Raw genomic sequence first — 16036 nt, 5'->3', positions numbered from 1 at the left:
TCACCCTGTTGAAAAGAATTCTCAGAGTAAGAGACTCTGATGTGATAATGTGGAACACTGAAGAGGATGGAGAGAACATACCGTTCAACTTTTCTGTACTCAGTTCTTGGTTTTCAGAAATAGTATGCACAGTGTCAAGAAATTCGAAAAAATTCGGAAAGATCTGACCTGACATTTTTAATGAGATGCCACTCTCTTAAAGATACCTAATCGCAGTCACCATCTGATGCATATAGCAAGCTCACATAATAGCTAAGCAGTCCAAGTGCTGCACAGGTCCATCAAATTACCAGACACCTGCTCCTTCAAAAAACACTTAAAAGGCAAACCTGAATCCAAGCCATTGCATATGAAGTACCTGTTTCCTGACCTCCTCAAACCTTTTAAAATGCTGAAAACCTCTAATTATGGCCTAAATAAGCAAACAGATCAATAAAAAACTCAATTATGAAACAAAAGCTCCACTGGAACAAAAGGCACAGGGTGTCCCCACCAGCAGCACCAGCACCCAGTGAGTTAAGCAATTTGATTAGCCTGCTGATAGGCACAGGGCTGCTGGGATTTATTTCCAGTCATTCTTTTCCTTTAACTGCCTTGTCCATCTGTTTTATACTGATACTTGATTTGAAGCGTTTTTCTTGCAAGAGCAGAAAAATTTCTATTCCTTTGCAAAAATAATATAGGCTTCTTAGGAATAAACTTCTCTTACCACAACTGGTAACCCCACAAAGTGCTACTGCATCTAAAATTCATTTAATTAATTCATACAATAAATATTGGTAACTGGTAACACCACAAAGTGCTATCTGTGCTACTGGATCTAATACTCATTTCATTACAACACCTATAAAAAATGCTTTTGTAACCAACTAATAATGTAATGTTAAGTTCAAATAAACAGAGCTCTTTAAAATGCAAAGAAATCCTAAGAGCTGAGCTTTAACAGAACATTCGTGGTCATTTCTGAATGCTGTCTCTACACTTCTACAGCCCTCTTACATTGGGGAGAATGAGAACTAGCAGCACTGGGGCCCCGAGTTCAATTGCTGGGGTGCTACCTGTGGGGAGTTTGCATGGTTTTCCCCCTTTAATCCACAGACAGACTGTTAGGTAAACTGGCTTCTGGGAAAGATGGCCCTGGCACGAGTGTGTGTGTGCACCCTGCTGATTAATCAAGGCAATACTTGAAAATATTCTTCACTTTTACATGTTGATCCTTAAGTATTATTAACACTAGTGGCTGCATTTTATGGAGAAGCCGAAGTACCTAGAATAGTGAGGAAAATGCAACTTCAGCAAAGGTGCTAATAAGCTAGTGGCAGCAAATCAGTCGGGAACACAAGTCTACGAAGCCCCAGGATTTGAGCAGCAATCTCTTGAGCTTTGAAAAAAAATCACTGCACTGATCTTATCAGGCAGTCACAGTTTGTGCTTCCTGGCACAGGAGCTTGGCAGCGATCCATTCTCCTATTGTGCTTAACTACTGCAGTTGCATTAGAGGGAGGTTAGAGAGTGCAGAAGCCTCCGCAGAATGCCCTAACTCCCTTGCAAAGGTTTAAGAGAAGTGTCTGTTAGTCTGTCTTTCTGTGCTTCCTGGCTGGTCAATTGCTTTGCAAAGTCTTGAAACAGTAACATACTAATACATTTCCCCTTTCTGACCTGTTACAGCACCTTCATGCAGTCTTAATTATGGCATATCGACAATTATACCAGAGCAATCTGGAAATAATTTAATCCCCACATGACACATTGGTCTGGGGGCTTATTAAGACGAAGGTTAGGCATAAGGCTTACACCTATCCCAACTATCATATCTGACCCTGCTATGTTTTAACCAATGACAAAAAATACAAATTACGTAAGTTATACTGGTAATAGGTTTTTGTTATTGCTGTTGTACATGTGCTCAACGCACCCCAGAAAAAAAAAAACTAATACTGTGGTCAGGGTGAAGGAAGAGGAAGGCAAATGGAAAGTTATATAGAGTCCCCAACATCTTTAACAGCCCATCAATAAAAAGTAGTAAGAAACCTGGGGAAAGAAAAACAGCAAGATGGCACTGCAAGATGGATCTCTAACCTCAAGGCTGTCATCCCAGAACATACATCACATGGTCACTCCAGAAAGTATTGAGCTTTGAGGTACAGGGCTCGAAGGTACTCAATACTGTACATTAGAGAAAATCCCACAGAAATTGGCAATAACAAAGGGGAAAAAAGTTACAGCCATTGATCTTGGGGTTAAAAGAACAATCAAGATCTGGGCAGTCAGGGACGTACAATGACAGGGAATTCACAACATGCTGATCAAAAGCATTTGTAAGCCAAGGATTGTACAATCATCTAAAAACAACACCTTAAAAGCCTATAAAAACTACTGGTATTTTAATCCGGCACCTCATCTAAAGTTCATAAAGCCTAGTTGGAACTGCTCTCTTCAAAACAACACTCTCCTACTGCAGCTGGAAGGGTTCTGTTATATAACCTAATGGTTTAAGAACAGTCATTTCTGTTATGAATCAAACTACTTTTCAACAGGAGAGTGATGTATTGGTCTGGACTGAATACTCATACCTTAGACTTTATCCTGCAGAATATCAGATAAACATTACATTGAGGACAGAAGAAAAGCTCAAATTCATTAAACTCAAAACACAAAATAAGGAAATACATAAATATGTGCATTTACACTTGTTCCACGGCACTAAAATGAATACTGAAGCTAACGTATGCATGCGAGGCAATGAATATTCACTAAGCATCACAAGAAACATCACTATGCATGTTTTTCATGTCATGTTTTTAGTACCAGTTTGATTAATCTTTCATTCATAACCGACTACGACACACTCGAGCGATTCCATTCCATGAGACGAGCAAAACAAAGAAAGGAACCAATCATCAAGCTCATCAAGAGAGCATCATGATTTTGTGCAGACCATACTGATGGGCGTCAGCGCGTGCTGCTGCGTACCTGTGAGCACATGGTAATTGTTGGGTAAAACACAATCGATGGAGAAGCAGCAGTATGATAGTCTGGGCAAGGGTGCTTAACAGTAGAAAATGGCACATTTAGCAACTGATGGCAATCTGACTCAATGCCCTTACACTGACCAAGTCCCAAGACCTCATCTGCTACCCTTTGTGTGGACTTGTCCTGCTGGAATGTTGTCAAGACAGAATATAAAAGCCTCATTCTGTTCATGCAACAGTGACTTTCTGGCAAGATGAGAATCTCAGAACAAAAGCCTAGGATTCCCTACACAGGGCTCTAGTAGAGGAATGGGCCAGAATCACACAGGACAGCACTGGCAACCTGGCGCAAAGGAGGAGTGAGACGCAGTACAGCCTGTTGTTTTCCCCAGTGGTGGCCACATTCACAGTTGGTCTGCGTCTTTAACATTAGTCATTGACAAGGAGGGCGACTACTAATCACGAATTTACCCGTCATATTTGGTCAAGTAAATGGTAAGGCACCTGCTTCCAAACTTAGGAATTTTCCTGATAAAGTTTTGTGAAATTGTTGCAGTTTGAAGTGATAACAGTTCCAGTATATTAACTCATCTTGGTTCAAAATGTTGGAAGCCTAGTGGAGAGGGAAGCATTAGTGTCCAGTTCTGCCGCAGCTACTAACAAAGCTGGAGATTTGTTTAGTTGCATTCATCTCTTCCCGTTGTTTGTATTTCTAGAAAAATATGCCTCTTTCTAAAATCCCAAGACACTGAAGGTAATAAACATTCAAACTTCTGGACATTATAGTATGAATTTAATGACTACTACAGTATTTAAATATGGTCAAAGAAATAAGCAAAGAGCAGCTGTTCTTTATGTCATTTTGTTCATACAAAATGTTTATAGAAGTTGTTTATGAAACAAAGAAACGACTCCCGAACATTCTCAAAAAGACCATGTCAAGAAGCTTTGGCTTGGGGTGTACATTAATACTTTCCAAAAACATAAGATTCCTCCAGTCCTCTCTGCAACTACCACAACCTCTCTAATTCATATAAAATCTCAGCTGGTTAAGAACCTGTTCGATAAAGATTCTGGCCATTTCTCAGCTCTGTCTTCAGGACGAAGACATTTTCATAAGACGGTGAGAGACTAGTGGAAAGAGTTTTAGGTCCAAATATTTTTCTTAAAACATACAAATCACAAGACGTATAATTCCAAAAATTCTAGATGTCACTTGTTGAAAGCCCATCATAAACTTTTAGTTGACAATATACAGACATAGAAACATAGAATACAAATACAGTACATATCCAAAGCTTTGAGAAAATCACCGAGATTAAAATATACTGTAGTATATTAATATTTTGGTTTCCTTTTATATGAATAAATATTCAGTTTATAGTTCAGTACCCTATAGTATTAAAGTCACATCCTGGTGAACCATTTAAGCTAAGTATATCCAGCTCCGGAATTCAAGATTTATGTAATCCACTGCTGTTTCCTCTTTCACGTCTTAACAACTGAAGCATTAAAGCAAAGTAGAAAATCTGCTGGATTATGCATCTCACCGGCCATCGCTGTTGTAGGGTGGTCTAAAGTGGATCTACAGCTGCAATATACTGAAAATCTTTCATTAAAAACAAAGTGTTCTCTACAGTATACCCTACACACCATTTTCAAGGTGAAGGCAAAGTGGTCGAAGTGGCTGAGGGAATACTTGTTTTACTATAAGCTACTTTCTGGCTACCATACTTTTAAGTAGTTTGGATTTGTAAATTTGAGGTTCAATTGAAACTGATTTTGCAGAAATGCTTTTGCAAAAATGAATGCATACAAGGCAGCCGCACAAATCTCACTAAGGTAAATATAAACCATGTCAAATGCCATACGCTCAGCTAAAAGCAAATTAAACACTTTGATTAGTTGACAAGTGCATGACTGCATTGAATAAAGGTGTTAAAAGTATTCTGAAGTACAGAAATTACTCAATACTGCTGCTGTCTCTTTAATCTTGTGCACAGCCCCAATTTCCGCATCTGATAGCGTCTCACCAGAAGCCACATCATCATTGTGGTTCTATCTTGCCGTCATCAAAAGACCAACATTGAATTACAAAATCCTTGCATGTCCCTGGGAGTAAAGAAAGACTGCTCCAATTCAGAACTCGCAAGCCAATCGCCCAAATCAGTGTCACCTTTCATACAGGGCAATACCTCCAAAAAGTAGGCTTTAAAAACTAGAACATATATAGTGTCGGAAAGTATATTTGTTGTACCAAAATTCTGCATACTCCTAGAACAATAGCAATACTTTTTGAAAAAGATGCATAATGATTTGAGACAAGAATGTTAATTTATGCCTATGGAACAAAGAAAAACAGAATTAAAGCACACTATGCCAGTGTCACCACCTACAAGAGAAGTTGGCATACATTCACTGTAGTGCTTCCAACAATTGTTTTGAAGTTAAAATAAGTTTCTTATTCCGCACTGACTGCATACTAATTTTTAAGGTATCTTAGCATAATGACAGGACTATTATAACATTAAACTAAAACTCCATCTAAAAGATGTCCTTCAAATATTAAGGCAGTGGTTCCGTTTTCTTTTGGGTTATGGTGGGTTGTGATCTGGAGCAGGTGAAGTCCAATCAGCTACTTGTCCTGCCCCCGACCCTCACAGGCTGCTTGGAGAAGCGATGTGCTTGGCTCTACTCGGGCAACCTTGGTTGATTCATTCTCTTGCTGCTGCCCGGTGGAAATGTTTACAATATTAATATACTGTAAGTAATGAGCTCATTTGCAAGACGGCTTGCAGGCCAGCTCAAACACCAGGCTGTGGATGTTGAAAGGAGGTGGTCCTTGGCCTGGAACATGTGGAAGCCCCTGGATTTCAGGGCTGTGTGTCTTCACGAGTGCGGCCTGTCGCCTTAATCTAAAGCATCGCTGCAGTCTTCTCGCATGGGAGAGCGTGACCCTTTCACTCCTCTCCTGGGATCTACTGGGAATTTCACAAAACTATTTTAAAGAGTAAATGTGTCCTGCTCTCCCAAAAACCAGGCTCCTTCACCTGAAATCAAAGGCAACTATTATTTTTTAAAAGAGCCTGAAAGGAGCTAGAGCAAGCATTTCAACCTTTCGACATACAGATATGGCCTATAGTGGTATTTCCCAAGTGTGGTCTTGGAGTGTCCCTTTATTGCTTAGTTCTCATTCCAACAAGGGCTGTTTTTCCAAATAAACTTACTGAATATTACTTGAACCATTCTGCTTAATTGGTTTCCCCACTTATACAGTAGGACAGAATAAAAATGAACATGACCAGGGTGCCAGTTGCTAGGTTACAGACTCATTTAAGGTTATTGTTTAGGGTAAATGACAAGGTGGAATTTAACTAATGAGTCTCGGAATGGTTATTAAGAGGAGAGTTTGACAGTGTCGTTCTCACCTGCTCCAGCACATCATTAATAGAAAACCAACATTTCTGAAACTATGACCTAAGAGTGCAGAAAATCGTAAACATCATACAATTGTTACATTACGGGTTCCATCATTTTAATATGCTGTGTCACAGCTCTTCCACGCAGGTTGGTTTAAATCATCACCTTCTTTGAAGCGGGAAATTTGTTAAATTTCTTCAATTAAGTGAATAATTAATTCAAATATTGTGCAAGGGTTCAGGTAGGATGAAAAGTAAAATGTAATGTATCGTAGTTAAACTCTTTAGGTGCCTCGGTTAGTGTTAATTTAATAAGCATTCATCATGAAAAGAATTGGGAACCGCAGTAAAACATTAACGGAAAAGGTGTTTAGAAAGAAGGCATAAAGCCTGTAAACCACAGTAGTGGATTTCTTTAATGTAAAAGTGACTAGAAGAGGAGTGGTTTTCAGCAGTGTTACGAGAGAAACGTGACTCCAGGAAACTAAGGATGTTTATGTGTACAGAAAATTGAATTCTTTTACAAGTGGTTGCTATCGGAGCAAATTTGTGCTGTTCATACTTATATGTGATAGTTGTAACAGTGGTAACGTGTCCAGGAGGACAGGCGTTTATCAGTTTTGATTCAAATGGATGGATGTGAGGAGGACCTCTTTTAGAAAATTTTTATTTTTCTTGCAAAAGTGAATCCTTGATCCGGCACACAGCACGGCCCGGCCTAACTAACACTGTTTTGGGGAAAGATGTCTTTACCAATCTGACACATTTTTTTAAATATTATGGCAGGTGTTTTGACTCCTTTCTGGGTCTTGTCAGGTTGGCAGTCTTGGCTGAAGAACTGTATGGGGCTCTGACCTTGCTCTCAGGAGAAAGCACTGAAAACAAAACGGCAAAGCAAACCAGTTCTTGCAGTGATGTTCATACTGCCGGCAGGATTCACACACCCTTGTTTGTTCCAGTTTCCTGATAAAGCAGAGATAGCTGGAGCTAATGCCTCCACCAGGAGAAGGCATTGCATCCATATTTAATGTATGAAAAAGTTCATTTGCGGGCAGTGTTTTTTCAATGCTAGACAACCTTTGTGGTTTCTTTGGGCATCAGTTCTCATTTTTCATATATTTTACAGTTTTTGCCCTCGTGTCATCATGAAATTCTTGTATTAACAAACATGAGTTTTAGGTGTTGCTAAATGTGGTCCTGCATTCACCTACTCAGTTATGAATATTTCTTAATCCTAGCATTGCTACAATTCCCGGTTTGAAATCTTCATTTTTTTATTGGATTATATCTATAGTGACATTTTATGACATCGCCCTCTTATAGCTTTCCTCATGATTTTTTTTTCCCCCACAATTGGATGGTTTCAATATTGAATCAAATTAATTATTGCCCCTACTATCAAATGTTTATGTGCATTTGAAAGAGAGGTTTGAATGTTTTCAACAGGTTCATTTTCGTCACCTGACTGACAGGCCTTGTCCCTGCTGCAGTGCTGTTCCCTTGAGTCCAGTAACAGGGTGGAGGCTGCTCAGTGCAGTAAAGTTGCATTGCTGCTCGACTTGTCCCCTCCCTGCTCATGTGGAGCAGGAGGAAGTCCTGCTGAACTTCTCTGCGGGGTGGAAGCAGAGAGACAAGACAGTGGGGCCTGTGCCACTAAAGATGCTTTCCTGCCCTGATTCTGTGCAGGGAAGACCCTGGGTAGGCGAGGCAGGACGTGCGGGATGAGGGGGGCTCCTCTTACTCCCTGGTCTCTATGCTGATTTCTGTACTGTTTTTACTGACACATTGGCAGGTGAGTTTCTCGTGAATGAAAACAGATGTGTGCCATGTGCTCTACCAAAGCCCTGCTCTTTCTGGGTCAGTTCGCCTGTATCCTGACTATATACGCCACTGTTAAATAGTCCTGATCCTGGAACTGAGCCAGTAGTTTTTAGATATGGTTTCATCTGTGGTCTTAATGAGTTAAATCAATGCTGTGATTTTCAGGATTCAAACAAGTCAGAATTCTGGCCGATTTCAGGGGGCAGATCACACAGGTCTGAAGCACTGAAGGTGACCTTCAGTATCAGCAAACTGAAAGGGTTATAAAGCTTGATCTCAGAGAAACTCCATGGACACATATACTTTGATACTATAATACTTCCATCACATCTTAAAAAATTATATAGTCTCAATTAAGCCTTGCTTTTGTGGCAATCTCTATATGTCAGGGTGTAAAAGTTTTGATAGTACAGGTTGAAAAGCTAAATAGATTGGACAAGCTCTTACTTGAACCAAAGAATAACACTGTGACAACACAATTTGGTAAACAAACGATGGCTTTAATTACTTTAAAGACCTATCCCAATAGAATTATTGCTGCAATTCAAGCAAAACCTCCTTCCACAAACTTATCTCAGGGGTGTAGATACTTCTTCAACCCCTTTTTCTAGATTTTCATTTGTAATTACTTTTCAGAAAGTATATGTCACTTGGAGGTCATGTTACAATGTGTAAATAAAGGTACAATTCAGATTTTATGCATTTTGATTTCAGACTCTTGGGCCGTAAAATGAATCACCCTTTCCAAAGCTTGTAGACATTCAATAGGCAATGCTTGTCTGTTTTGCACATGGTGGTTTTTAATGCTCACCAACAATCCTTGGAGTACAGTGATGACCTTGTGGAAATTATTCATCTTCTACAAATGACTGTCACTTTGTCAGAAACACCTCCTTTTCATATCTCCTCTCCTCAGTTAAATCAAAGTTTCACAATTTTGACTCTTCAGTCTGATGTAAGTACCTCAGCAACAGGTATGGTCAAAAACATACTTCTAGGAATTTACCGCAAATATTAGATTGTTACTCTATAATGTATTCCAGCTAGCAATCAAGAGACAGACAAAGTACTAAAATAAACCTTCTGGAAAACACTGCTGAACATTGAACGACACCCCACCCAGGAGACGTCTTGTGCTCTGTGTTCCCTCAACACTGCAGAAACCAGGATTATCTGCTGTGGCTCTGGAATGGACTTTCCTTTTAGGGGAGACTGAACACGTCACACTTCTTCCACAGTGAAGCCAGGCTGAAAACACTAAACAGAACCGTCATAGATGGTAAACAATCCCAGTTCCGAGCTGTCACCCCCTTCACTGCTTTGCACACTATGAATCCAGAAATGGAAAAAGGAACATAAATGCTGACAACAGGTTTTCTTGCTATCAAACTGAAAATAATTCAGACAAAAATGAGGTCTCTCACACTGAATGTTTACCATATACCAATGACTACAGATTTGCAATTTAATTAAATGTTACCAAGAAAAGTTAAAACATTCAAGATTTTTTAAAGACATCCTTAGTCATTTCAAAGTGCTCCAGAAAAGTTATTTGCCTTGTCATGACCACTGCAGTTAACGAGTGAAGTAGTGCTTTTCCATCATCTAAAACCACAAAATGCCACACCCTCAAATTCTGCTCAGAAGCGTCATCACCCCAGCGCCTTTCCCCCTCTACTAAACCAAGAGATATGAACTTTTTGAGCACGTTCTCCAGTTCGAAGGTTTGAACCAAAGGTATTTCTATACAGACATGCCTTCCTGTGTCAAATGTTATGCCATAGGAACCTTAAAGAAATATAGGTTTATCATTATTATTAACTTAGGAAGCTGAACTTTCTATTGGAGCCAAAAAGTATGATGTTCTTGAGTCCTATAGGTCTATCATGAAGTCATATCTAAATCACTTACATGTTGCTCAGGGATAGGCCTTCCTTCTATAGCTTTAAAAATTGTAAACCTCCTACATATACAAAATGTACCAGTAAGGATAATGCCATGAATATCACATAGGAAAGAGCTCAAAACAACTTAAATCACAATAAATAAATTTGATGATGTCCGTATGAAACATGTGAAAAGTGCAAGTTTTTAACAAAAAGCTCAATATGTTATTCTCTCCCTCAAGGCTTCATTGGCACAGCATGTAATTGGGCACAGTAAGCTTCTCTCCTGCGTTAAGGTGATACCTCCAGCCAAGTTAGAAACCTATACAACAGAATATTTTTCTTCTTAGCAACTGTCAGATACTGTGCGGGCTTCATTTTACTTTGCCTCTTAAAGGTTTCTATAAACCATAACCTGAATGGGGGCAGGCAGAGAATTTGATAACGACGTAGTGCAATGTTATACATTCCAGCCCCTTTCTACTGCTCTGGTCTTGAAATCTTGAAGACTGTAGACAGTGGGTGGCAAAAATACGCTGGACCCCGAGTTTCCGGAAACTCAGATCCTGGATGGATGCAAACCCGGTCCCTGGAGAGCCTCTGTCCAGCATTTTTTATGGCGCAGAAGGCTTTCAATTTGACCATTGCACACACTGATTTGTTCAGTTACATAATTTAATTTGAACTGAAAATATAGATATCCTTTAACTCTCAGGGACCACAGTAGGTCACTCCTACCTTTATTGAGGCACTTAACTCACTAAACTGACTAACACTCATGTGCTCGAAGTCTTACAAATAGATGATTTAAGGACCATCAGAAAGATGTGCTGGACTGTGCTTTTAAGTACAAGGGCTGTATAAGTGTCTAATGTTTCAGATAGTACTGATGGTGCAACAGCGGTGACCCACAGATTTGTTTTTCAAAACCTTGTTTCTAATATTAGTATTATTTAGAATTATTACAGACTTTGACTATGTTCATTAATTATGTATCCTTACTGACAGATGTTTGAAGAGTCGTTCAGCCAAATAAGGCTGTATTTTCCATGCTCTCTAGATGACAGATAAGAAATCAGGGCATTACTGAAGAAAGTTTAAGGAGTTTTAGGCCATGCTAGTCGTGTTTACCAAATTCCTGACTGTAAACTGCAGATCTGTGAATAGAAGTTAACTCTTCAAATGTCCCTTCTGGAGAGTTGCTGACACTTGTTCTAGAAGCTGTAAGGCTAAATGATGTGTTAAATATAAAGGATTTTTTTTTAAATACAGTAATACACTCCTCCAATTTTCTATGATAATATCCCCTTTTGGAACTATAGTTTATGTTCTGCTACCTGCATTTAATGTCCTTTACTCCTTAACGTCTACATTTAATGACAACTACCAAGTGATTTCCTAACCTCTTTTGGGGCATCATCTGTAAACATGACTAGTTTACCATCTAAACCAGAAACGAGATCCATCCATTTTCTAACGGCTTCGTCCAATTCAGGGGCGCATAGAAACGCAAAGCCTATTCAGGCAACCAAAGGGAGAGAGGCAGGATACACCCTGGAGGGGACGCCAGTCCATCCCAGGGCAGACACACACACGCACACTCCCACACCAGGGCCTATTTTCTCCATAAGCTAATTCACCAAAAAGTGGATGGAAACAGAACAGGGAGGAAGCAATGCTGACCACTGGGCCACTGTACGAAATACAGAATCTAGACCATTGACATAAATCAGGAAGAAGAGTCCCTCCCACTAGTGGCAGCACAAACGGCCAAGACTGCTTCATCTACTGAACTTTAAACTCTGTATTTAGCAGGTGAAAAACAATCCTTTCTATCAACCTGTACATCTCCACAAATGAAAGACCACGATCACTTCATGACAAGGAGAAGAAAGAACAGTTAACACAGATTACCCATAGGTGATCCCACATTTTCTCTCTCTCTCCAAACTGAAACACAAGATGGAAATCTTCCCTTAACCACCTTGCAAAATCACACACTTAAAAGAAAAAGCCAATTCACTCGGCAGACACGTTGCAACATTATAAGAACCGTTTCACTGCAGATAGATAAAAAAATCAAAGTCTCACATAAGCACAATTAAAAAAAACAACAACCGACTTGTGTGGTGTAAGGCGCCTAACCACATTCCACCGCAGCGTGACAGAGCTGGGAGGAGAGGCGCACCTCATGCTGAAATAAACGCCCGGGGGCAAGTAACCCTTCTGCAACACCTTGCTCCCCTGCGATCAAAGGGCACTGATCACTACTCACCCAGCTCTTCGGAAAGAGCACACTGGCGGATGGGTACCGTTACCAACACGCTTAGAGGTTTCTTTCCATTAAATCAACCGAGAACGGACTGCACTGGGACCTTCTCAGTCTTACACTTGGTATTAAATTATTAAGCAGCTATTACTTACTAAATTACTAAGCATTTTTGGAGACTGCCGTATAAGATCGGATGCATTTACCTATAGGAAAGTCACCTTACATCGCGAGGCAGTCAAACCCTGTGGACTTCCCATGCGGTGATCTTGCTCTCCAAGTGTTTTAATTCCAAATCGGCTTCTGAGGCTACAGTGTCACCCGGCAGCAAGGAGCAAGACAGCAAGCGAACATCACGTCCTAGGACAAGGGCATCTTGCCCAACTCTCCCTCGCTGTGCAATAAGTTCCCGTCAACTTTGTCGGCAAAGGTGCAGCTACCCCACCGCGGCATTGTGGTTTGCGGCGGGCTCTTAAACTTTCAGGCAGGCTTTCGATATTGCTGCAGGTTCTCTCAGACTCAGACCAGCACCTTTGCCGGACAGCAGGAGCCGGCGCAGGTCTGAACTTCAGACACCGGTACTAGCACGGAATCGCCAGCACACACGCTCCGAATCACTGTCACTCCGAATAGACCAGGCCCGATAGACCGGCAATTACACCCAAGCCACATCCTGACCATTGATAGAGCGCAGAAATGCCACGGGCAACACGCAGAAAATACTGGAACCAGACCATGCATATATAGGATACCGAGCTCTTATGTTCTACCTTTCACAAAGTTAACGGGGGAAAAAATCCCCGTTCAAAAACCCATGAAAAAGAGTAAAACATTTGGACTCACTATTCCTTAATCAGCACCATCTTCTCTTCACCAGCTGCGGCTGCGCAGGTGCTGACGTCACCCCGCTTTATCAACAACAGCGTTATTCCGCCCCCAGGTTCCGTTGATTGGCTACTCTGGGGCAGGCTAGGGCGGAAACGCGGCTGTGCAGGGGGGGGGGAAGGAACAAGCGGGGATTCTAATTGGTCGAGGGATGTGTCGATCAACCCCCCCTCCCCGCCGAGCAAAAATCATGAGGTCTTGCGCCACTTTTGGGAGGTGCAAAGATCGTATGAAATAGGCGCCATTTTGGCTCTATGTATAAGCGCAAAGTCCTTTAGTAAGCGTGTTAGAATTCGATCCAAAATGGTGCCCGCATAACCGCAGTGTCAATTTTCCAGACATGACAGTAGGCATCACAGGAAGGAACATCTCACACTGAGCGTATAGTGTAAACTGGAGGGGCGGCCTTCATTGCGTTTTATGAAGAAAAACGATGTGCTGTAGTGGTTTTGCTGATCTCGTTCTTGGTTTCAAAGTAAACCGTAATCGGAAAATGGCATTTTGTTTGGGGAAAAGAAGGTTAAGAGTTAATGGAGATTAATCAACTAATAGAAGCCTGTTACTCTGAGAAACAGTATTCATCACTTGATACATTCATCGGTGTCAAGTGGTATAGTGTCAGTCATGTACAGTATATGCCTGAAATTTTATACCGCTGATCAGTGGTGTAACAGGTGTTCCTTCAGTTTAATTTCTCTATATAGTCCCTGAGGGAGAGTCAGATTTCCTCATTTAAACTAGATAGACATAATGTGACTGTTTTATGCTTAAGAAAATGTAAAGTGACAGTTTAAATTCCTGTTACTTCTACAAGGCATAACATATTTAAGCATTAGTGCAAACAGGTTGTGTGGAACTCAAAGGACAATAAAGTACCTTGAGAAATCCATTGGGTATATATAAAAAATGAATAACAATCTGACACAGGCTTCTGGCAATGAACACACTCCTAGTGTTAAAGCTTCAAATAAACTAGTACAGTTCAGAAAGTTACACTTCACAAAAGAATCCAGATACTAAACCTTCAGTTGAACCATGAAGGACATCCCATACAGAAGTGATTTTAAAGTGAATACTCTACGCATACAGGTAACGAAATGGAGTGCAATAAATACAAGCACATGTGAAAAGAGATATTAGCATGGCCGAGAAAGAGAAAAGATTATGCAACGCAGGTTTACATAAATGATCATCGTTTTACAACACAATAATCTTAGGGATAATAATGGGAAGCTTTCATACTAGGAAAGGGAAATGGTCATTTTTTTAAATTAATATTTCAGTCAAGTGTATACAAAATGAGTGAGTTTCATATTAAATAGTGTTATATACAACAATAAAACTATAACAGTATTGAAAGCACTTGTAAAAAAGGAATTTGCAGGGCATGATCGTAATCTACTGACTATACGTGAGAAAGAGAAAGATTAACAAAACGTTCCCAAAACGCCATACAGAACACCTTGGAAACTGGTTATGCAGTATTACAATACTTCTGATCATTTCATGACTAGGTAACTTAGAGTTCAAGTAGAAAAAGAGATCTTATAATTATATAGAAGGCCCTTTAAATTGAGATTTCTTTTTAATGGTAAAATTTAAGTCAAACCCTGCATCTTTTTATCTGTATGTCACTTCATGTAACAAAATTTGACAAATATTGTTTACATCCTATTTTATAAACATAGCAGGTTGATCTTTAAGGGTTTGTGTAAAAGATAGTGTTGAACTTTACTAAATTCAGTTGAGACAATAGATCAGTTAACAGTGAGCTCATCGTGAAAATTATATGTGCACATACATGCTGTTATGTTTTCACTGTGTTTCATTATATTATGTATATATATTCCTTCAAACAAAACAACTTTCATTCTCTGTATTTTGTTTACAGTTGGGTATAATGTCATTTCACTGTTTTGTGAAGGTGTCCTGTGGCATCTACTGATTTGTAACTGTGTGATGTTATGTTTCTCTGTTACCACAGCAAGGGTAACAATGTTGCAATGTTGCTAAAGCATTTGCTAGTGATATATCAGTGTGGTTGTAAGAATGTCATAATACTGTATTATGTTATTTAACTGTATATCCTGGAGTCTACAAATCTGGTACATTTCATTATTTGTTACAATAGAGTTGCAGTATTGGCACAATGCTATTTAGATAAGATAAGATCACTTTATTGGCCATATACAATTTCTTGTATTAGGAATTTGTCTTTTCACATGCCACAGCTTGCTCTCCATGAGACACACAGACGGGGAGAGACGTTTGGGGTCAGACGCAGGGTCAGCCATTTATACAGCACCCCTGGAGCAGTTGGGGTTAAAGGCCTTGCTCAGGAGCCCAACGGAGTAGGATTCTCTGAGAGCCACCGCACAATTCTCTCATTGAATCAGAAGTGACAACAAAATAAACACGAGAAACTAATCAAGGCGCTGATTTAAATGTAGATTTCATGAATATATGTCACAAATGTTTTTTTCTGTATTTTCATACTGTAGATCTACTTCCCAACTGCAATTGAAGTTCATTCATGCTTCATTTTCATGGTGCTTGTTCCACATACAACTCATTTTCTGTGGCTGACAAAAGTCCTAAACTTTTCATTGAAAAGAGGTCAATTACTAAATAATACCACCTGAATTCAATATACCTTACAGATAAGGAGCAAGTAATAGGTTTATTCCATGCTGAAAAGAGAAGAAAGCATGGAATAAACCTATTATTTGTTCCCTTGCAGCTTACGTATGCTGACGCAGCTATGCACCTGAACTACCTCACAGA

General features: G+C 39.9%; 1 protein-coding gene across 1 annotated transcript in view; it reads right to left on the bottom strand.

Annotated features, from left to right (window-relative positions):
- The window catches only part of pitpnb (phosphatidylinositol transfer protein, beta), a 75583-nt gene extending 62297 nt beyond the window's left edge, over positions 1-13286 (bottom strand). The window contains exon 1 of the mRNA XM_015366238.2: positions 13211-13286. Within this exon, the coding sequence (XP_015221724.1) occupies positions 13211-13230 (20 nt within the window). The 5' untranslated portion in view covers positions 13231-13286. The remainder of the gene's footprint in view (positions 1-13210) is intronic.
- Positions 13287-16036: the final 2750 nt, after the last annotated feature.

This window comes from Lepisosteus oculatus, chromosome 22 (assembly GCF_040954835.1).
Source record: "Lepisosteus oculatus isolate fLepOcu1 chromosome 22, fLepOcu1.hap2, whole genome shotgun sequence".
Lineage (NCBI taxonomy): Eukaryota > Metazoa > Chordata > Actinopteri > Semionotiformes > Lepisosteidae > Lepisosteus > Lepisosteus oculatus.
The sequence above is the reverse complement of the archived record's forward strand: the minus strand, read 5'-3'. Positions and strand labels throughout refer to the sequence as shown.